Here is a 24,032-nt window from a genome sequence, read left to right as displayed (position 1 = left end):
CTTTGTTTCTTGCCTACAGGCCTTTACTAAGTCTCTGTTGTGGCTTTATTTCAGGTTTATAACATATGTAATATTGTACCTGGTATATAATGATTGAAATAGTTTAGTTTAGTTTATTGTCACATGTACCAAGGTACAGTAAAACGCTTTTTTTGTTGTGTGCTATCCAGTCAGTGCATAGGCTATATATGATTACAATGAACAGTGTACAGATGCAGGATAAATGGAATAACAAGGATCTCCAATGAGGTCGATGGCAGCTCAGGATCATTCTGTAGTTGGTGATAGAATGGTTCAGTTGCCTGATAACAGCTGGGATGAAACTTTCCCTGTATCTGGAGGTATACATTTTCGCACTTCTGTGCCTCTTGCTTGATGGGAAAGGGGAGAAGCGGGAGTGTACCAGGTGAGACTTGTCCTTGATTATGCTGGTGGCCTTGCCGAGGCAGCGTGAAGTGTAAATTAAGTCAATTGAAGGAAGGTTGGTTTGCATGATGGTCTGGGCTGCTTCCACAATTCTTTGCAATTTCTTGCGGTCTTGGATAGAACTGCTCCCAAACCATGCAGTGGAGTTTGCCAATTACTTTTATTTAATTTTCAGTAAAGAACAACATTATTTTACTGTGATTTACAATTCACAATGATTTTCAATACTTTCACTGTTGTGTTGTATTGCAAGCTTCTAGGCACTTGAAATGCATTTCTTTAGGTACTTTTTTATCTTCCAAATGAGCTTTTTTATTTTCTATTCATGTTTAAGGATGTAGTCATTGTTGGTACACAAGTTTTTATAGCACATCGCTAATTGCCCTTGAGAAACAATCATAAAATGCTGCAGTCATTCTGGTGAATGTAAACCTGCAATACATTTGGCACAAGGATTTTCTGAAATTTGAACTTATTATGATGAAAGTTCAACGATATATTTCCATGTCAAGATGGATTGTGATTTTGAGGGGCATCTGCAAAGGTTGGTGTTCCTGTGCATCTGTTATGGGTTTGGGAGATGCTGTCAGAGTGGCCTGAGCATGTAACTACAAAGTGTTCTCGATGGTACATACTGCACCCACTTTGCACTAAATCATTAGGGTGGTTGATGGAGTCCCAATAAAATGGTTTGCTTTGTCATGAATGGCATTGAAGGTGTACTCGCCCAGACTCAGTATTACAACACACTGAAAGTTTGTGGTGGTAAGACATTGGACTGTCTGGAGGTGAGTTATAAGCCAAATAACTACCCTCTGATCTGCTTCCCTCTATGATTGTCCAGTTGTGTTTCTGGTTAACGATAACCCTCAGGACATTGACACTGGGGAACTCACCATTGAATGTCTAAGGTAGTTGGTTTCAATGTAACGTTGGAGATAGCTGTCACCTGGCACTTGTGTGGCACTAATATTGTTTGTCATTTGGTCCAAGTTGTTGCATGCACCGATTTGGTGTTGCATGCGCACATAGTTTGCTTCATTTTCTATAGATCTGAAAATGGAATTGAACATTGTGAAATCATTAACAAACAATGGAAGTAAAATCATTGATGAATCTGTAGAACGTGGTTGAGCCTAGGACACTGCCCTGAGAAACATTGACAGATATGTTCTTTGACTTGGATGATTATAATAACATAATAATAATATCTTTAATTGTCATTGCACGTCAGTGCAACGAGATTTAGTATGCAGCTCCAACCGATGAAAAAGAAAAGTTAAATAAATAAGCTGTGTGTCGTGACCATCCGAGGGAGACAGTCCATGGGGGGTGGTGGGCACTCAGCAGGGCCGGTTCAGAGTCGCTATACCTCTTGGAATAAAGCTGTTTCTGAGTCTGGAGGTACGGGCGTAGAAGGCCTTGTAACGTCTGCCAGAGGGAAGTAGTTCGAACAGTCCGTTACAGGGGTGTGATGAGTTCTTATGGATGCTGACGGCCTTCCTGAGGCACCGTGTGTAGTAGATGCCCTCCATGGTTGGTAGCTCTGTCCCAATGATCCTCTGCGCTCTATGGACGACGCGCTGAAGAGCTCTCCTCTCCGCCTCCGTGCAGCTGAGATACCACACAGAGATGCCATGCGTTAATATGCTCTCTGTGGTGCAGCAGTAGAAGGTTGTCAGCAGCTGTTGGGGCAGAGCAGTCTTTTTTAATGTCCTCAGGAAGAACAGTCGTTGCTGTGCCTTCTTGACCAGCGCAGCGGTGTTGGTGGACCATGTGAGGTCCTCTGAAATGTGAGTGCCCAGAAACTTAAAGCTGGACACTCTCTCCACACTTGTCCCGTAAATGGAGATTGGGGCATATTCTCCATTATGGGACCTCCTGAAGTAAATAATCAGCTTCTTGGTCTTGGAGGTGTTTAGTGACAAGTTGTTACGTGCGCACCAGTCCGCCAGGTTCTGCACCTCCGCTCTGTATTTTGTTTCATCACCGTTGGTGATCAGCCCAATCACTGTTGTGTCGTCTGCAAACTTCACGATGGTGTTGGTGTCGAATGCAGGAACACAGTCGTTTGTGAAGAGGGAGTAGAGCATGGGGCTTAGTACACTGCCCTGTGGTGTGCCGGTGCTCAGGGTGATGGTGGAGGACAGGTGCGGGCCCAGTCTCACTGCCTGCGGTCGCTCCGTCAGAAAATTCAGGATCCAATCGCATATCGGCGAGCTGAGGCCTAGCTGGTGGAGTTTGGTGGTGAGCTTGGTGGGGATGACCGTATTGAATGCAGAGCTATAGTCTATGAAGAGCATCCTCACGTACGTGCCCTGTCTATCCAGGTGAGTCAGGACAGTGTGAAGAGCCAGAGAGATGGCATCCTCTGTTGATCTATTTGCCCTGTATGCAAATTGATGAGAGTCCAGTGAGGCAGGGATGCTGGATTTGATATGGGAGAGGACCAGCCTTTCGAAGCACTTCATTGGGATTGGAGTTAGGGCAACCGGGCGGTAGTCGTTCAGGTTGGTGACTTTAGACTTTTTCGGCACCAGCACTACGGTGGCTGTTTTCAGGCACTTGGAGACCGTTGCCAGAGATGGAGATAGATTGAAGATTCTCGTGAATACCTCCGCCAGCTGTACAGCACAGTCCATCCGGGCCTGCAGCCTTGGGTGGATTGATCCTAGGCAGAGCGCACTGTTCCTCCTGCTCAGTGTTAATGTACAGTGAAAGGGATTATCCATTCATTTCTAGAACTACAACCATTGCACGTTTTTTTCCCTAACAATTGTAGTATTAACCCTTTGATTCTAATCAATTTTGGTTTTGCCAATACTCCCTGATATCACCAGTAATCTCATCTGACCAATGTATTCAACTCCTTGGTTCAACACCGGGTGGCACCACCAGCAGTGGCTGCCTTGCCAACTGTCTGTCTGTCCCTTCTTCGTTTTGTTATTTTTAGTATGTGTTAAAAAGTATGTTTTAGTGTTCCTTGGGTTGTTTTATGTGAGGGGTGGGGATTGGGGGAAATGGTGGAAACTTTTTTTCAATCTCTTACATCGACAGAGATGCCATTTATTTCCGTATCGTATCTCCATCCCCACTGCGGCCTAACATCATGGTGTTGGCGGCATTTCCTGGAGCCCGACGGGCACTCCAACAGGAGTCTGTGGGACTTCAACATCGTGAAGCCTGCAGTCTCTGGTAAGAAGAGGCTGAATCGGGAGCTCCATGCCTCGAAGAGAGTTTCAACCGCTCCGATGTGGGAGTTTCGATCACCACGACGGGGCCCTCGATCATCGGCTGCGGGGGCTTTGATTGCCCGACTGCGGATGGTTTGACTACCCCGACCGCGGGAGAACAAAGTGGAAGAAGATTGAACTTTATTGCCTTCCATCACAGTGAGGAATGTGGAATCCACTGAAATGGATGTTTATGTTAACTTTTATGTGGTTGTGTGTCTTGGTGCTTTTTACTTAGTATGGCTGTCTGGTAACTCAAATTTCACTGTACATTAATTGGTACATGTGACAATAAACTGACCTTGAAACCATGTTTGGCAAAGTGTGTGGTAAAACCTTGCAAAATATGGATCACAGGCAGGCAGAGGAGATAATTGTAACTTGCAGTCATGTTTATGGGTTGAAAAGGCTTTTCTTGTGCTGCAGTTTTCCATGTTCTATGTTCTAAAGTTCAAACTGGGCTCATTATATTTGTATAAACTTGTTTTATGTATACGGCATGAGAGTTGGAGATGGCTCTAGTCACATTACTTTGAGTCATCAAGATGATATGTTATATAATGGGACACAATTCAGTTTCCTAACTAGACAGACAGGTTAAGTGGCTAGTGGCTATGCATTAATATCATTAAAATATTCCATTAAAGAAACTGAAACAGTTGCAAAACAATCTTTGAATTCCATTTGTGATCTGTAGTTGATTGCTTGTACCTCTGGGAACTCTGCTATTGTGTTCAATTGTATATCCCCTGAACTATGTGTTCCCACTTCGGTAGGGATGGAAATTATGTGTAGTGTGACTGAAATAAATGCTGTTCTTCTTCTCCAAGCAGAGTTAATTGGCTGCCTGTCAAAGGTGACAAAGTTCACCATATATTGTAAAGAAAATATTCAGTTGAAGGTCAACTTTAACTAGATCATTCAAAAACAATTGATGCTTCTCTCCTGTGGACTCCAATAAGAAACACAACCTTCTCATCAAAGCAAAAGAGGGATTTCCATTGGGACATCTGTACCGTAATCCCTCTGCACTTGATTGAAGGGCAGACTAGAAAGGGCAGCAAAAATCGCAGCAAAACTTTAAGCACCACAAAAATAAAAAAGGATATTTAGCCAAAAATGGACCTTCTGCATTAGAACTGTAATATTTGCCACCGGTATACCTTTGTATATTCTGTAGTAACTTTGCTACTTACCAGTTTGTAGAATTCATTCATGTGAGGTTCGGGATGAATTTTGGGAAATGTAGCAGAAAGATTGGTCATACATGCTTGAATTAATTTATATGTCAAGGATGAGAGATGAGTTGGTAGAGAGGAAAATAATATCCTTCTGGAAAAGGATTACAGGCAATTCTTTTGAACCAACGTTGATCTACTGGAAATAAATAGCAACTCAATTGATAATTGCGATATTGCGGCTTAGCATTTTAGCTCAGGGGAGGTAAAGGTTAAAAAAAAAAAATAGCCTACTGAATAGATCGTGAGATCAAATCTTATACTCAATACCCACAATGTTTTGGACACTTTCCCAAGAGAAGAGAACATGGATTGTCTGATAGGGAGTGAGCAACTTGATGGCTTTGAGTAGTCTTCCCTCCCGCACATCAGGGTATGTCTAAATACTTGAGTCTATCTGACCTTGCCCTAAGGCATAGCAGTATCTGCACTGTACACTCCTTCGGTTTGTTCAATAACCAGGCAATAGTCCAAACAAATGTCTGAACAGATTAATATAAAAACTAAGCAGGGCACCACAGAGGTGAAGCAAGTTACGCAGCTACTTCGCACATTAATCAACCAGGTTCAATCTCCTGTATGCTTTGTTTTCTGTTTTCAACTGCATCGCAAAGAAATTCTGATTGGTAAGTCAATTATCCTTTGTGTAAGTGTGTGGGAGAAGAATCAGTGAGGGAAAATATGCTACAAGGGATTAAGTGGGGGAGAATGAGATTGATAGGATTACTCTCAGTTGGCATGGACTTGTTGGGCCATATGTTGTCAGGAAATATATAATCTTGTTGTAAAGTCACTAGGACTGGTATGGTGAGGTGTTTTATGAAACTAACAACTGATAATTATTTTATAATATGGTACTGTTTTACAAATATTTAAGTACTTCAATATAACACAAAGCTCTGGGATGGGATATAAATCCATTAGTACCAGTTGAATCATGAATTGTTCATAAGCCTCATTTGTGGGCAGTAATTTCTCTTTTTATTTTGCTCTGATTGGTATCTAATTTTAGATAAGCATTAAAATCAAAAGTGAATGCTTCATTGCTGGCATTCATGCAGTGCCCATAATTGCTATTCTGTTGCAGTAAATCCCAGAGAGAACTTCAATTTAGAATCTTATAGATGTTGCTAAGGCAACATCTCAAAAGGTGAAGTCTTTATTTGTTATGTATGGAGCAGACTATCTCTAAAGGCTGCAGCTAATGTTGCTATTTAAAACATGCAAATCTTATGAAAGCTTGTGCAATGGTAATGCAAAACAAGGCAGGGTATTATTTCAATGGACATTACATCTGGGACATTGTGTGGGAGGCAGTGCTAACATTGCACACAGACAATGGTGTTATGAATTTCAGATTCTTCTTCACCTAAAGAACCAAGTTAATCACTAGGTAACCACTGGACTCACTTACCCTCAGATATTCAACTGATGGAATTTCATAATGGACATGGTCTATCTAGCCTTGGAATTAATAGCTTTGTGGTCAGGTTTTTGGATGATACAATGATGTGTGGAGGGGCAGATAGTGTTGAGTAAGCAGTGTCTGCAGAAGGACTTGGGCAGGTTGGGACAGTGGGCAAAGAAATGGCAAATTAAATAGAGCATAGCAAAATATACGGTCATGCTCTTTGGTAGGGAGAATAAAGGCATAGATTAATTTTTAAATGGGGAATGGATTCAGAAATTGGAGGTCCAAAGGGATTTGGGAGTGCTGGTGCAGGATTCCCAAAAGGCTTCAGCCAAAAACATAGGATTGAGCCAGAGCACATGAAGTTTAATTTGTTGCCTTTTGGAATGGTGTGCTGTTACATCCTGAACAATGCAGGTGACAATCCACAACTTCTTTTTATACCATTTTTAGATATCTATTGGTGGAGGGCCCTAATCATGTTTGCCACCCCTTATATTTGCAATAGGTCTCCATGTTCACAAAATGGGTTCTTTTATCACACAGATAGGAGTTCTACCCAAAACACCTGATTAAAATTAGCTCTGAAAAAAAAGTTATAGACAATCAAATTGCTCCTATAAAATAAAAACAAACTGCTGGAGGAACTCCATGGGTAAGCAGCATTGTGGATAGGAAAGGATTGGGTTGGGACCTTTAATTTTGTTATTTTCTCTAAATTCCTGCATCTGCAGTCCCTTTGTGTCTCCATTGTGCCCCTCAAATCTGTTCCTGCAACCCAGTCATTTTTAACACTTTTCAGTATTAGCCTATTGCGCAGACCAATATTTGGAACAGTACATTAGTAAATGTGTCACAATTAAAGTCTCTACTGGAGACTTCCCAGTCGAATCGGCTAATGGGCCTGTCCCACTTATGCAACTTTCTTGGCGACTGCCAGCACACGTCATAGGTCGCCGAAAAGTTTCAGCTGAAAATTCAGCTGCAACCAGAAAAACGCCACGACTCTTTGGGTGACGAGGAGACTACTCACGGCCATACAGGCGACATCCTGGCGACATGTCATGGGGTGAAGCGTGTATGGTCGTGAGTAGTCGCCCAAAGAGTCGTACCTTGTTCTGGTCGCCGCTGCATTTTCAACATGTTGAAATTTTTCAACGACCTGTAACAACCTATGACGGGTGCCGGCAGTCACCGAAAAAGTTGCGTAAGTGGGACAGGCCCTTGAGACTTTCTGTTGCAAGGCCATTAAACAATATATCCACCAAAGTGGAATCACCAGTTGGGATTGCTATAGCCATACCCAGCTGATTTACCAGAGATGGTTACTGCGTGTGCAGTTATATTACAGTAAGGCAACAGAGCAGTTGGGTGAGGTAAATCTGAGCAAAGGAAAAAAGAAGACACTTTGTAGTTGTGCATCTGTCCACTTAGAATAGGAGTCAAGACACATAGATAACATGTTATATTCTAAATGAGAAAACAATTATGTTTACTAGTACTTGAAATATTGAACCTGAAAATGTGGGTTAGTATTTCCACCATCCTGCTCTATTAATTGATTATCTATAGATCGATAGTGGTATAAAGTTAATGTATATTACATTCTTATATTGACTTTTGAAAAGATACTAGTGTTCAAAATCCGTGCAAAAACTAAAATATTGGGAATGCAGCATAGGCCAATTAACACCAATGTCTGGTGTAAGAATTGATCAAAATGTAATATTTCTCCGATTCCCACCACCTTCCATTGTGATCACATTTCTTAGTTGCACCTCTCTGACAGAATCTCCAGGCTCTCCTCTGAGAGAGGCACTTATTTCTACAGTCCGTGCATCTACTTTACACAATTGTACGATATGCTTAAACCATGGCATTTATTGCACCATCAGCAAAATGAACTGCAGTTAATTGGCCAAACTAATTAACAGTATCTGAAATTGCAGAGTTGTGGACATAGCCCAGACCATCATGCACACACCAAGCTTCCTTCCATTAACACCATCTACACTTCAAACTGCCTCGGAAAGGCCACCAGCATAATCAAGAATGAGTCTCACCCCGGTCACTCCCTCTTCTCCCCTCTCCCACCAGGCAAGAGGTACAGAAGTTTGAAAACACACACCTCCAGATTCAGGGACAATTTCTTCCCAGCTGTTATCAGGCAACTGAACTGTCTTCTCACCAACTAGAGAGTGGTCCTGATCTCCCATTTACCTCATTGGAGATATTCAAACTATGTTTAATCAGACTTTACTGGACATTATCTTGCACTAAATGTTATACCCTTTATTCTGTATTTGTACACTGTGGACAGATTGATTGCAATCTTTTATAACCTTGTGGCTAAGGGGATCAGGGGGTATGGAGAGAAGGCAGGTACGGGATACTGAGTTGGATGATCAGCCATGATCATATTGAATGGCGGTGCAGGCTCGAAGGGCCAAATGGCCTACTCCTGCACCTAATTTCTATGTTTCTATCTTTTATAATCTTTGTTGACTGGAGTGCATACAACAAAAAAGCTTTTCACTCTACCTCGGTATACGTGACAACAATAATAAACCAAACTAATCTCCTAAACCAATAACCTCTGCTATCAAGAAGGACAAGGGCAGTATGTGCATGGACCTAACACCATCTGCAGCATTCCCTCCATGTCCCACACCAGCCTGATTAGAAGTGTTACTGATCCTAGGCCGAATGGCATAATTCTACTCCTATTCCTTATGACCCTTATGGTCCATCATCATTGCTGAGTCTACATCCTGGAAGTCCATCCCCAATAACATCCCTATCCCCAGGGGCCACAGTTTAAGAATAAGGGGTAAGCCGTTTAGAATGGAGATGAGAAAACACTTTTTCACACAGAGAGTTATGAGTCTTTGGATTTCTCTGCCTCAGAGGGCGGTGGATGCCAGTTTTCTGGGAACTTTAAAGAGAGAGCTAGATAGGGCTCTTCAAGATAGCGGTCAGGGGATATGGGGAGAAGGCAGGACCGGGGTACTGATGGTGCATGATCAGCCATGATCACATTGAATGATGGTGCTGGCTTGAAGGGCCATATGGCCTACTCCTGCACCTATTGTCTATTGTCTATAACACTGTAGGAGCACTTCACTAGAAGTACTGGAGTGTTTCTTGAATGTATCTCACTATCACCGTTAGAGAAATTAAAGGAGATTAATGAATGCTGGCATTGTCAGCGATGCCCTATCCTGAACAATTAATAACTGGTACTATTAGACTCCACTGAAATCATTGTTGCAATCTTAGCTCTTTGACAACGGCTGGGTATTTAGTTATTAATAATTTAATTAATATCCTGATATGTAAAAAAATAAGCTATTCTGGGAATCACCATATATGTATTATGAACACTGCAGTAAGAAAGATCCAAGTAAGGAATTGGATCTTGGAGCAAATAAGCATGATCCTCTGCAGGGGGCGGTATAAACAAATTGTGCTTTATTGTTCACTTATATATGTGAGTCCATGGAAATCCCAGTTCTTTGTTTATCATTCCAATTTCTCCAAGTTCCTCCTCCTTTATCACTGTGACTTGAAAATAAGTCTGGATGAATTTAGGGAGGTTCAGGGAGGTTCAGTGACCCAAGTTCATTCTTGACTTCTAGTGTGGTTTATATGGAGTTTGTACATTGTACCTGTGACTTTGGTGCTCCATTCTCCTTCCTCGTTCCAAAGATGTGCAGCTGCCACTGTAAATTGTCCCTAATGTGTAAATGAGAGGTAGAATCTGGAGGGATGTATAGGATTAGTTCTAGATGGTTGGTGTGGACTAGGTGGGCCAAAGGGCCTCTTTCTGTGCTGTCAAACTCTAAATGCTGTTTTTTCCACATTTAAGGCAACGTTTCAATTGTAGAATGGGTTGAACATTGAGGAAATTCTGGATTTAAAAATGAGAATGACAAAGAAAATGCACTAATTCTTTACTGTCATCTTTATTCCATGGTAATCAATTGGAGCATTCTGGAGATGGTATTAAATGATTGTTCCTATGAGGTCGCTACTGCTGGCTGCAAGAAACAACATGGTGTGGGCCGATTTTGCCTATAATAAATTATAGATTAGAAATGATGAGCGACAAATTCAAGGTCTACATTCTCCCAAGATAAAATGTTTAATAATGTTTATGGGATTTTACCATGGCAAATCTATTGTACAACTAAAGCTTACTGTTCCTGTCATTAATAAACTACTGCAATACTTGCCTGCTTGCAAATGATAACCCATTTGTTTTAAATAAGTTAGTATCTATGCAATGATTAGAGACATGGACTTTTTATGAGTGTGTGGCTAATATTAAATAATTTCCATTGTTACCAAGGTACAGTTTGCTTGCTTATTCTCCTGTGCAAGCTTTTCCTTTGTGCTCTAACTTTCAAGTCTTTTTTCCATGTCTTTGTAGGATTGTTAACACTGCAAATTCCTCTTATTGTTAGATTTTTTACTTTTCTGATTCTTCCTTGACATCGAGATATTTTAACCTATGACAGCATCCAACGCTGCATTCAATCCATTGTTACTGATTTTTTAATTCTCCTGGCAGTCAGCGATTGTTCCAATAATTTGTTCCAATAATTGTACACTGTAGTTTGAGTATTACACATAAATGGCTTATAAAGTGCTTTATGCATGTTAAAGGTTCAATTTAGAAAACAATTCTGATTGACTGATAATTCTCTTTATAGTCAACACACTACAAACTCTCATGTGTGTTTTGCAATCAATGAGCAAATGCAAGCTTCACTCTGAATATTCTGTTAAAGAACAATTTAGGTCTGGAGTTCCTTATCGATACATTAATTAAATATGTTTGATGGATCAAATGCTCCATTTTGAATTCAAGAGCAATGCATTTTTTAATTGAGCACAGCCTGTACGTGGCTTCCCATGTTTGTGAAGGAAAAATAAATAAATCCAATTGAACTAAACACACATTTGTAACAGCTGGGTGATTCACTGTTTATTTTTCTCATTACAGGACAGCTTTCCCTCTCGTTTTGGAGGAATTCATTTTGTCAATCAGCCATGGTATATTCATGCTCTTTATACTGTCATTAGGCCCTTCCTGAAAGAGAAGACCAGAAAAAGGGTGAGACAAATGTATTCAGAAATGTATAAAGGAATCAAAACCATTTGTTATCAATATGTTAGATTAGCAGTATCTGTACCACAGTCTTGGTAGTGAGAGGTTATTTTCTGTGCACTGGCCATATTACAGTTTCATAGCACTACGGTTTGGTGCAATATTCTCGTTTAAATCTGCCAGCCTTAATGAAAATTCTGTATAAGTGTACCACCCCAGTGGGAGCACCAGAACAGTTAATTGGTCTTGCGTATGAGACACTGCACTGAATGTAGATCAGGTTCATTTCATTATGTTATGTAAGCAAAAACAAATTGTCCCAAGAACAGATCATTCATCTGTTCAGGGCCATTTTCCAACTGCACCCACCACAGGGAGCCTCGTCCACTGGGATCCTGGTGTGTGAAGCATATGTTACAATGCACACTCCCTGGCAATGGACTCTGATTGAATTGAATGTTATAAACTCACACTTTAATATATATATATATATTAAATATGCATATATTAATGTTCTGAAAATAGTTTTATATTTAAATTTAGCATCACTCCATGCCATCTCATGTATTTGTATTGCTATTGCTACTATTGCTATATTGCTACAATATTTTTCCCCCTCCTGGAAACATTGAAACACATGAAGCTGGAAGTGTGTAGCATCAGCAGATATTATTGCATGCTGTGTCACTCCAGATACAAACATTGAAAACAAAATCCATTCCCTCTTTTTGAATCCTTTTTAGGCAGCACATTCATTTAAAATTCACTATGAGATTATGGTATTTCACAGATTCTTCCTTATGCTAAGACAGCAGAGAAACCATTGTTCCTGCCCATGATAGATCGGACCCAAGAATGCTGGAGGGATACTGCAAATTTGAGCAGAAAATTCACTGAAAATTGACAGGAACAGATTTCTCTATGTTTGATAATGATGCAGTAGCAGCTCCTTTAAAGTAACAAGGTGTAATTGTTACAAATAGACATAACTGGAAATCAGCTGGAGGATATAGATATATTACAGTCATTTATAGATTAATGCACTTTGCAGGTTTGCTCTTTGCTTAATAACTTGCAACTCCTGGCCTTGGTCAGCAGAAGCCAATTAAAATGTGTAGCCTTTTTTCCTTCCACTTAAACCACACTAAATGTAATACAGAATTTTACTGTGCGAGATAAATGTGGCAAAAATATTTAAAGATGTTAAGGAGCACATTGGATTCTGCTAGATCTTGTTAATTAAAATTTGAATAATGCTTTTGAACGTTTTCTGTTGTTTCATCATTCCTATATTAATATTTATATGTTGTTGCTGCATTACCTTTCCAGATATTTATGCATGGAAATAATCTGAACAGTCTTCATCAGCTCATTCATCCCGAAATACTGCCTTCAGAATTTGGAGGAATGCTGCCACCTTATGATATGGGAACATGGGCAAGAACTCTGCTGGAACACGAATATGATGATGACAATGAATATGTTAGTGATTCCTACAATATGTCTTTCAAGGATGTAGAAAAGACCCTGTCTCCAAAATCTATGAAAAGGTCTGTATTCTTCTATTTATCAAATCTGCTTTAGTATCTTTATACATCACTCTCTGATAAATTTTATTTCAATACAGGAATCTGCCAAGTAGGAAAGTACCAATCTCCCTGAACAAACATGGAGAAAAACAAACTGTGGTGTTTTTCCTTGAGAAGTATCAATTTATTTTCATTAAAAGTGGCCTTTGACTATGTTTGCTGACGGAACTGCTCATGATCTGTATTAATTTATAGTTGTAGAGTCACACAGCATGGGACAGGCTCCACCACTTAATGAATCTTAAAGTTGTTGGACAACTTGTTCTATTTGATCTTCCGTTGTGCACGTCAAGTTGATTGCATTAGTCGAAACAGGGCGGACCACGTGAAGGTTGCAATCTTCCATCCCCCCCCAGATGCTGCCACTGACCCACACATTATGGCAATTGGCAATGGTCATTTGACCTACCAACAATTTAATAGATGGCTAATCTTGTTGACTTTTGTGCCTGAATTCTTAATTGATGCAACCCATCAAGTTGATTGCTTGAGTCGAAACAGGGCGGACCTTGTATGGGTTAAAAATCTTCCATTCACTACCCCCATAATGCAAATGCCACATTATGCCACACATTATATTTTTGGCAATGTTTTGATATTTTCCTACCAACAAGTTATAGATCAGCTATCTTGTTGATCTTTGCAGCAGAATTCTTATTGATCCTCTTTAGATGTAAGGAGTAAGTCTGTCTGAAAAATTAACTTGGATTGTTTGAAATTGCTGGCAAACAATGCTACTTCACAACACGGATGTCAAGTGTTTCACATTAACCATAGAATGTAGTACAGCACAACACAGGGTCTTCGGCACACAATGTCCATGCCGAACATGATGTTAAATTAAAGTAATCTCCTCTGCCTGCACATGCCTTAAGGATCTAGGGGGAAATCTTATCTGATCCGAGATGAGAAGAACTTTTGTCACAGAGAGATGGTGAATCTCTTAACTCTTGCCACAGAGGGTAGTTTGAGGAAATTGCTGGCTATATTTAAGAGGGACTTCACAACACCCTTGTGGCTAAGGGGATCACATTAACCATGGAGAGAAGGTAGGTACACAATACTGAGTTGGATCTTCAGCCATGATCATATGAATGGCGGTGCAGGCTCGAATGGCCTACTCCTGCACCTAATTTCTATGTTTCTATGTTTCTATGATCCATATACTTCCATTCCCTGCATATCAATGTGCTTATCCAAAAGCCTTCTAAATGTCTCTATTGTATCTGTTTCCATCACCATCTCTGACAGTGCGTTCCAGACATAACCTCCCCTTGTGTGTAAAAACAAAACTTGCCCCACACATCTTATTTTAAACTTACCCCCTCACATCTTATGTCCTCGTGATCTTGACATTTCCACCCTGGGGAAAACGGTTCTGACGTCTTCCCTTTCTATGTCTCTCATAGCTTTATATACTTTGACTAGGTCTCCTCTCAGCCTCCAATGCTTCAGAGAAGACACTTAGGATAAATTGCTGCTTCTTGCCAATTGCAGTTTAAACAAACAATTTCTTTCAAGATGAACCTCGCATTTTGCAGCAGTTTTTCAAAATGCGATGCAATAAAGGAAAATTAATATCGGGGCTTTCTTGCAATGTCATGAATTTTCCACCAGAACATTCAATAGATTAGAGCCATAGAGGTATACCATCAAGACCACATTGATCACCAAATACCTATTTGTAACAATGTACCATTGACTCCCAGTTTATTCTTCTTGCATTCTGATCAATAACCCCCACCTCCAAGATTCTACCACATACCTACACATTGGGCACAATTTTCGGTGGACAATTAACCTACCTCGCATATCCCAAAGGCTTACATCTTAGATGTCAAAGCACCTGGAGGAAACTATATTCCCAGGGAGAGTGTATAAACTCTACACAGACAGCACTGGAGGTCAGGATTGAACCTGGGTCACTGCAGCCATGAGACTGTAGCTTTACTAGCTGTACCACTGTGCTACTCATTATCTGATTGACTGACAACTAATCTATAAACCCCAGGCCGAATATATGTCATTAGAGGGATGAATGTAATAATAACATTACTCTCTTTCCAACAAAAGTCTCAATGAAGTTGAATCTTTTCTGCCTCCTGCCGTTTCGATTTGTCAAAGTCGACGGCCCCATTCTGAATAGTCTCCCGCCCGGCCATGGTGTTCTGGCCGGCGCGGGACCAAAAGTCGGCACAGCCGATCCCTTACGGGGCTTGTGCCTTCAGCTGCTGCTGGCTCCCGCAACTTCGCGGTCCTCCCCAGCCAGCTTCACTCGCAGCACTTGTGGACACTATTTTGTCCAGCTCCCCCCCCCCCCTGTGTAAAAACAGCGCGGGGACAAAAACTACCACAGAGTAAATCACTTACCTGCAGGTCGCAGTTTCAAACTTACCGCTGCGGGGGAACGCTCCACCCCGCCTGTCGTTTCGCAAGCGTGAAAGCGATATGACACGCATGCGTCCTGGCGGGGTTCTTCACGTAGTCACTCACGTGACTCCGAAGTAAAATTGATAACTACCACTAATTAATCCCTCAAAGATAAATAACAAATGTAAATATAACCCAGCTATAGCCTAAAAAATGACTGCACTTTGTCATCATCATCTTGTCCAAATGAACCTTCTTTTACTCTAGTGTCTTGTTTGGCAATACCTCCAAGACTTGGTCATTCATTGAAGTAATTCTGCACCAGTTATTTCATAAAATGAAATGTGCACAACATTAAGAACAGTATACCATAGCTAATACAGAATAACTGCACTTTCAGAGCAAGTAATTAAAAGTTAATGCTTATATAAGAATAAGATTCAGAAATGCAGCATGAACTAATTCTGGGTATTTGTGTAAACCAGCTTCAACCAGTCGGTGCATTCTAAGTACCCATCATTTTCTGAGTGTGGAAGCTCCTCAGATCCTCTATAAATCTATTCTCCCTCACCTTAAATCTACGTCCATTCATTTCCTCTACCTCTGATGAAATGAACAAAAAAGATTGGCTGTATTTATTTTAAAAAGTTGAGTCTTTCCTTAAAAATCTTTATCTAATTCGACTTTTGTGTCACGTTGGCTTTGGCTCACGACTGCTGTGAATGTCCTCCTCAGTTTATGAGTTCCAAATGGATTCAGGGAAAGATCCTTATGCTCGAAAATGAAAGCTCAAGACAAACTTGTCCTTGATTCCCAATTTCCATCTCAAGGTGAACTGCTGATGGCTGTTGTGCCTCACCAGACAATTTCATCATCATTCAATTGCCTGAAATTGACCAAAAATAAAGGGCTGCAGCTTTGATTTAAATGTATTAGAGTCATCTCAAAACTATAAACATTAAAATAAGCTCTTATTATAACCATATAACCATATAACAATTACAGCACGGAAACAGGCCATCTCGTGCCAAACAACTTTTTTTCCCTTAGTCCCACCTGCCTGCACTCATACCATAACTCTCCATTCCCTTCTCATCCATATGCCTATCCACTTTATTTTTAAATGATACCAACGAACCTGCCTCCACCACTTCCACTGTAAGCTCATTCCACACCGTTACCACTCTCTGAGTAAAGAAGTTCTCCCTCATATTACCCCTAAACTTCTGTCCCTTAATTCTGAAGTCATGTCCTCTTGTTTGAATCTTCCCTATTCTCAAAGGGAAAAGCTTGTCCACATAGTCATAGTTATAGAGCCATACAGCATAGAAACAGGCCCTTAGGACCAACTTACCCACACTGACCAATTTATAGGTCCACCTATTTCTCCCATTATCCCACCACTCTTTCCTTCCCCCATCCGCTTCCACCCATATCCCTCCCTCTGGCTTTACATTTCACTCCTCTTCTCTCCTTTTCTGACACCCTTTTGTCTCCTTTTCATCTGGCCTTTGTCACTTACTCCACCAATCTGCAAATCAAACCCTCCCCCACCACTTTTCCAACATCCTCCCCCTACAACAACCAGTCTGAAGAAGGTTCCTGACCTGAAACATAGTCCATCCATTCCTTACTCAGATGCTGCCTGATCTGCTGAATTACTCCAGCATGTTGTGGTTTGCTTCACAGTGGGAGGCTACAGGAGATATGGTTGTGGGAGGCATGGGTGGAAATCCCGGGGCGGGGAGGGGGACTGGGGGTACACTTGTGTGTGTCCCCCACTCCCCCCCCCCCATGTTTTGAGAGGTGGGGGACATCCCTCTCATATTTTGTAATCTGGATTTTAAAACTCGGTGGAAAAAAAATCTGTTAACATCTCCGCTTTCCGCGAGATAGTGGGGGTGGGACTGATGATCGAGGGCACCAATTGGACGAGAGAGATGTTGGTCAGCAGGCAGTGGGGGCTGGGGAAACCATGATGATTCAGCGCAATGATTGGAGGAGGAAGGTGTCGGAAGTAGGTGTTGGGACTGAGGATTGGAGGAGGGAGACGTCCTGGTGAAGCAAAGATCATAGTGGAGCTTGATTCGGCCCGTTCGCGGGGCTTTTCATCGCCCGGCCCGGCACGGCTTAAAATCGGCCGCGGGATCTTCCACCACCTCACGGTCAAATTGCTGCGTCGAGGCGATCGAGACTCCCGATGTTGAAGCCCCCGCCGGGCGATGAAAGGCCCCGCAAATGGGCAGATTGAAGCCCCACGATTCGGGGATGATGAAGTTACTGTTGCTGGAGTTCGGAGTCGGTCACGAACCAGGTCAGCTTCCGATGTTACCGACCACAGGGCCCACGGCCGAGGCCTCGCGTGTGTGCACAAGCGCGCAAGCGGCCGCCAAGAAATTGTGTCCCCTCCCATGTTTTGGTAGCGATTTCTGTGCCTGGTGGGAGGAGAACTGAGGAAAATTGAAAGAGGGCTAATTAAGACCATCAGGTCTTCGGAGCACCACATTAAAAGTAAAACCAAAAAGCTTTCATTTACTTTCTTGGTGATGGCTGCTTGGTAGACCAGGCAGTGTGGTAAACCTGAGCAGGCAAACATTACCTACAACAGTCCAGTTGTATTACAAAACTGCACAGGGGTCCAATTACTATTTTAGGCTGTTGCTTCGAAAGGTGGTTGATGAATTCTGCAGAATAGGTGCAAGTCCCTGCTATTAAACTCACACTGAGAAACTGACATAACACAATCCAATGCCTGCATTATGTTAATCCAGCCTAAAAAAACACTTTGCAGCAATGCTACAGTGGTAGTGCAAATTTAGCCATTGAAATAATTGTCTCTGTAAAATACATGTATTTATACCATTTGGATAATTTATGAGTAAAGTCTGGTTGAATAGGAAGCATTTCTGGAAATGGTATTTTCTGTTCATGTCAAATCTATGGTTTGAGTTTAGGCTATTGTCACATGTACTGAGGTGCATTGAAAAGCTTTTGTTGTGCGGAGTCAGTCAGCGGAGAGACCATTCATGATTACAATCGAGCCATCCACAGTGTACAGATACACGATAAAGGGAAAATAAAGCCAGTAAAGTCCGATCAAAGATAATCCGAGGGTTTCCAATGAGGTAGATGAAAATTCAGGACTGCTCTCTAGGTGTGGAAATTATTGATTTTCTCACATATTTGATAAGGTACAATAAAAATTAAGAAATCAGATGAGAGAGTCCTCTTGTTGAAAGCACATTCAGAGTGAACCTCTTTTTCAAGTTCACATTTATTATCACATGCACCAATTGGTACAATGAGATTTGAGTTACCATACAGTCATACAAATAAAAAGAACACAACACACGATAGAATTTAACATAAACATCCCCACACAGTGGAATCAACGTTTCCCACTGTGAGGGAAGGCAATAAGGTTCAGATCTTCCTCTTTGTTCGCCCGTGGTCGTGGCCTCCCGAGCCCTCCGCAGTCGCCGCTACGGGCAGCCCGATGTTCAGGCCCCCTCGTTGAGATGATCGGAACTCTGATGTTGGAACGGAAGAACATTCTCAGCAGCTTGGAGTTCCGAATCGGCCACTTCTTATCGGAGATCGCGGCTCCCGAAGTCCACAGGCCGAGCTGGGCGGAGATTCAACTCTGGCGGCCCTCGGCAAAAAGTTCACCAGGACTCCACGATGTTAAAGTCAGTGTCGCCCGCGGCTGGAAGCTCCGCAGACCACAGCTCCACGATGATAATGCAGCAGGCCCAACACTCCGGAGCTTCAACACGGCGATCCCCAGTAAGGCATCGCCCACTGCGATGGCAAATCAGTGTTGCACCGCCGCTGAAGCTCTGGACGGTCTCCAGCCGGGAAAGGCCGCGCCAATCCAGATGGAAAGCCATGGGGGGGGGGGGGGGGGGGGGGGGGGGGGGGGCGAAATCGCGACTCGGAGAATAGTCGCAACCTCGACCAGGAAGTGACTGAGAAACAGTTTCCCCCTTACCCTCCCCACCTCCCCCACATAAAAAGACTAAGAAATCTCCACAAACATACTTTTAGACTAAAAATAACAAAAATACAAAAAAACAGACAGACTGTCGGCAGAGACTACCATCAGACTTGTTCAGCATGTCCTGGATCATTTTCACAACCTTTCCATGCTGTCCAGCTGTAAAATAGCTGTAATCAGAGCAATCAGTGATGTGCTCTCATCTTCCTGGAATTAAACTATAGTTGAGCTCCCTGCATGTTATTCAAATGACACAGTTTTATAGAAGAATTTAAATTTGTAAGCTGGAATTTGCAAGATGTATCAATACTTTAACAGATACATCGCCAACTGTAGCTTTCTTTCATAAAGTTCTTTAAAATGATAAAATTAGTGACAAGTATTCTTAACAAGTGAAAGGAGAAACTTTTAAATGTATTTAATTCCCCTGTCATTTAGGCTTGTTATTACTCTCGAATGCACACCGATTGCACTCTGATCTTTTGCATGTTATCTACATGAGGGACAATTTCCTATTACTGAATAATCTATTGGCACATCTGGAGGGGAGGGGGGGAAGGGGGGGGGGGAGGTGGGTGGAGAGGGGGGGTGGAGGGAGGGAAGAGGGGTGGAGGGGGAAGGTGGGAGGGAGAGAGAGAGGGGGGGGGGGGGAGGGGGATGGGAGGGTGGGGGGGGAGGGAGAGTAGGGGAAGAGTAGGGAAAGAGGGGCGGGGAGAGGAGGGGGGTAGAGAGCTCTTAGGGCTAACGGAATCCAGCGATGTGGGGAGAAAGCAGGAAAAGGGTACTGATTTTAGATGATCAGCCATGATCATATTGAATGGCTCGAAGGTCTGAATGGCTACTCCTGCACCTATTTTCTATGTTTCTATGTAGCAGGTTACCTTGAATATTTTGGGGAAATGTAAAGTTAAAAGAAACTCATGTTTGTGACCTTAACTTATTGCTGTGTGCACTGTTTTGATTTTGTAGATCCCAGTCGGTGGTTGAAGCTGGAGTTCTGAAACACATAGACAAAGATGATGAAAATACTCAGCCTTTGCTTTCTCTGGATTAGTATCTTCCAAGCCACAGAGTAATTAAGAGCGAATAAAGCACTTCTTCGAGAGGGGATCTGCACTTAACACAGAGGATACTGTATAAACTACAGTGGTAACATGTCACTTGGTATGGACATTGCAAACTAGAAGTAGGCTGTAATATTTGCAGATGCATCCTCGCCTGCCTGTTTGAATGGTAGCTGTTGGTAAATTATGTCTTTATTCAACAAGTGGAAGTGCCAACTTTATTGTAAATACATTTTCTTATCATCATTGGAAAGTATTCAAAATCCATTCAGCAGAATTCAGTATAAAATAACTGGAAATATTTTCTGAGCCAAGTTTACCAGTTGCACAGCCTGCACCAAGTGCTGTCTGGTTAATCTTTTACTTTCACCGACCGCCTTTTCCTTCAAAAAAGGTCATATTTTGGTTGGAGAAAAGTAGCTTTGTCCCAAGTTTAGGGTTCAGTATTTCTTGTCAGTTTGATTGTTTATGTAGTAATACTATAAGAATAATACTTGCATCTGTATTGCGCTTTATCGCAATGACACACCTCAGAACACTCCATTAAAAACATTTCTATCCATCACACAGTGCATTAAAAAAAATATTCTATGGTAAATATGAGCAAGGGGGGAAATCCAAGCTGAAAACTCTTATTCTGAAATGTTCAGATTCAGATTCAGATTCAGATTCAATTTTAATTGCCATTGTCAGTGTACAGTACAGAGACAACGAAATGCATTTGGATTCACTTTGGATATTTCCGTTGCAGAGTTTTCAGAATAGATTCTCACCTTTTCCAATTTTCACAGAGAATTACAGAGAATTTTGCAACACAAAGATAGTTAAGCCCCTGTCCCACTTAGGAAACCTGAACGGAAACCTCTGGAGAATTTGTGCCCCACCCAAGGTTTCTGCGAGGTTCCCGGAGGTTTTTGTCACTCTTCCTAATGGTCGAAAGTGGTTTCCGAGTAGTCGAGCTTCTTCTATGATTATTTCAAAAAATTCAAATCCGGCCTGAACTAAAAATAGGTTGCCGTTTTAAAAATCGGTAATTTTTTAGTCGAAGCCGGTTGCGATGCTAGTTGAAGGTGGTTACCGGAGGTTGCAGGTAGTGGAAGGTAAGACCTTTTTTTCACCCAGTTTTATTCCACCAGGGAGGTCTTACCTTCCACTACCTCCAGTCTCCAGAGGTTTCCGTTCAGGTTTCCTAAATGGAACAGGGGCATTATTCAACCTAACAAATCTATGCCACCCTTTTATGTTCCACCTGTGTTAGCCCACTTCAGCTCATATTAACCAAGCTGTCTCATGCATGTTATTAATCTGGCTTCCATTGAAATGCATCCATGTTAGCCATCTTTCCATTTGGAAAATTCTCCTGAATTCTTTATTGTGTTTATAATGGCTTTTTTCTATTTGGATTTACGTTTAGGGCTCCTCCACAGAGGGCAAATTGCAAAGTATTGTCTAGAGTTAAAACATACTCACTATTAATTTCCTAGCTTACACCCTTCGATTTTCCTGCCTCTTAAAAATATACTTATTCACTTTTTCTATTTGCGCTTCTCCCTGGGTGGATTGTTTCACACATTGATCTTTCTCTACATGGATGTTACATTCAATCTCTGTGTGTTATTTTTCAAATCAAATTTCAAATCAAATTGTGTTTTTTTTACCAGGATTTTGTGTTAATATTGTCCTGGATTCCCAGTGCATTTATTTTGTTGGGTCCCCAGTAATTTAATAAGATCACCCCTGAGTCATCAGACTTTAGAAAATGAATATTTCACATCTTTTGTTTTATCACATGTATTTTATCCTGTTTTTCATTTTTGTTAATGTTCTTTGTACTCCCAAATAAGTCAGGATCTCTCTCTCTCTCCTGTGGTATGAGCAGTTGCCAAGGACCAGTATTTAAAGTAATCTCTTCATTTACCTCATCTGTACAAGCCAAGATCCTATTTACCTTTTTATTTTGATGGTTTTATATTAGTTTGTTAACATGACAAAAAAAGGAGAGAATGCAGTACATTGTAAGAAACAACAGTATTTATGTGAATGTAAATCATGTGTGTCAAGTTACCACTACACATGCTCTTTCGTCAGGGGTACTGGACTTTATGCCATTATTGTGAAACCTGCAAGAAATAAGAGAAAGAACATACATGCACTTATACAATGCACGATTTGTGATTTCACAACCATTTTAAATACTTCTGCAGTGTGGCACTTGCTATTATGATGCACACAGAGTTGAATATGTTTATAGGGAGGCAGCTGTAATTCTGGATTATTGATCCAAAGACATGAGGTCAATGAAAATAAACCTTGTATTTAGTCACTGTAAATGTGGTCATGAAACTATTGGATAGTAATAAGAACTCTGGTTCATTAATATCCTCTAGGGAAGGAAATCTGTTATTGGTACCCTGAATGACCTCCAAACACACCAATATTGATTACTCTCAGCTTCTCAGATAAGAGTCTCCACAGTTGAGAGACAATTAGCGATGGAAAATAAATGGCAGCATTGACAGCAACGTCCACATCCCATGTATTAAGTAAAAACATAGATCAGAAAATCTAAGAACAAATTTTGTAGGCAGCAAATTTCCGTAAATAGCAGTTAGATAAAAGCTTAGGCGTTAAAAAAAAATAGATTATGTATGTACCAAAAACTGTGTTCTTTAAAAAATGTCATTTGAATCAGAAAGGGCATGTCTTCTTTGTCAATGCCGAATTCAAAAAATGGGACTCTGTGACAGTACAGCAGGGCTTCAGTACAAATCTATTGGCCTGGATTCCATCAGGTGTCTTGAACCTATAACCTACAAATTCTGAGGCAGGAATGCTACCGTGGTGCAAGCTATTGAAGTGAAACGTGATTATGAGCTTCATTATTACTTTTTGCTGCATTGGGTGTAAATAATTCACATGCCATGAACAGGATTAAAAATAATCTAATACTAGCAAAATACCCCAGAAACTGGGAATCTGAAATAAAAGAGGAAAGATGTTGGAGCCACTCTGCTTACTTACTTACTTACTTACTTACTTACTTACTTACTTACTTACTTACTTACTGCCTATTATGCACCCTGGCATGTAGGGCAGCAACAAAGGTCTTCCATTCAGTAGTGTTGATTCCTTCAGTTGCTGTTTCCGTAACATATTTGTTTCACGAGACAGGGTTGTTAGCCCTGTGCTCAACCTCCAACCTGGAGGACCAGTGGATCGCTCTTTGTCTCGCCTCTACCCTTCGACGTGTCCAGCATGGGAGACCCTAACAGGAGACGAATCTCCCGCTGACATAGCTCTAGGGGTCACTGAGACACACAAGCTCCCCGACCACGACAAGGTTGCAATCCAACGGGGAGGAGCCACTCTGCAGTCAGGAAAAATCCCTAGATAGAGTAAAAGAGTTAAAGATTTAAGTCAATAACTATGCTCATCTTTAATTTGGATGAACAAATATTCATTTTGAGTCCTGTCAACCTGAATTATAAACTAAAAATGTGTTAGAAGGAACTCTAGATGCTGGTATATACACTGAAGGTAGACACAAAATGCTGGAGTAAAAATTTTATTGTTCCATCTGGGACATATGGT

The 24,032-nt window shown here is 41.4% G+C and overlaps 1 protein-coding gene across 1 annotated transcript in view; it reads left to right on the top strand.

The window, feature by feature from the left end:
* The window catches only part of clvs2 (clavesin 2), a 66,349-nt gene extending 45,705 nt beyond the window's left edge, over nt 1–20,644 (top strand). The window contains exons 3-5 of the mRNA XM_055635722.1: nt 11,317–11,427; nt 12,751–12,971; nt 20,347–20,644. Of these exons, the coding sequence (XP_055491697.1) occupies nt 11,317–11,427; nt 12,751–12,971; nt 20,347–20,431 (417 nt within the window). The 3' untranslated portion in view covers nt 20,432–20,644. The remainder of the gene's footprint in view (nt 1–11,316; nt 11,428–12,750; nt 12,972–20,346) is intronic.
* The last annotated feature ends 3,388 nt before the right edge of the window (nt 20,645–24,032 follow it).

The sequence above is a fragment of the Leucoraja erinacea genome, chromosome 5 (genome assembly GCF_028641065.1).
Source record: "Leucoraja erinacea ecotype New England chromosome 5, Leri_hhj_1, whole genome shotgun sequence".
Classification (NCBI taxonomy): Eukaryota; Metazoa; Chordata; class Chondrichthyes; order Rajiformes; family Rajidae; genus Leucoraja; species Leucoraja erinaceus.
Note: the sequence above shows the minus strand (reverse complement) of the source record. Positions and strands in the feature narration are given on the sequence as shown.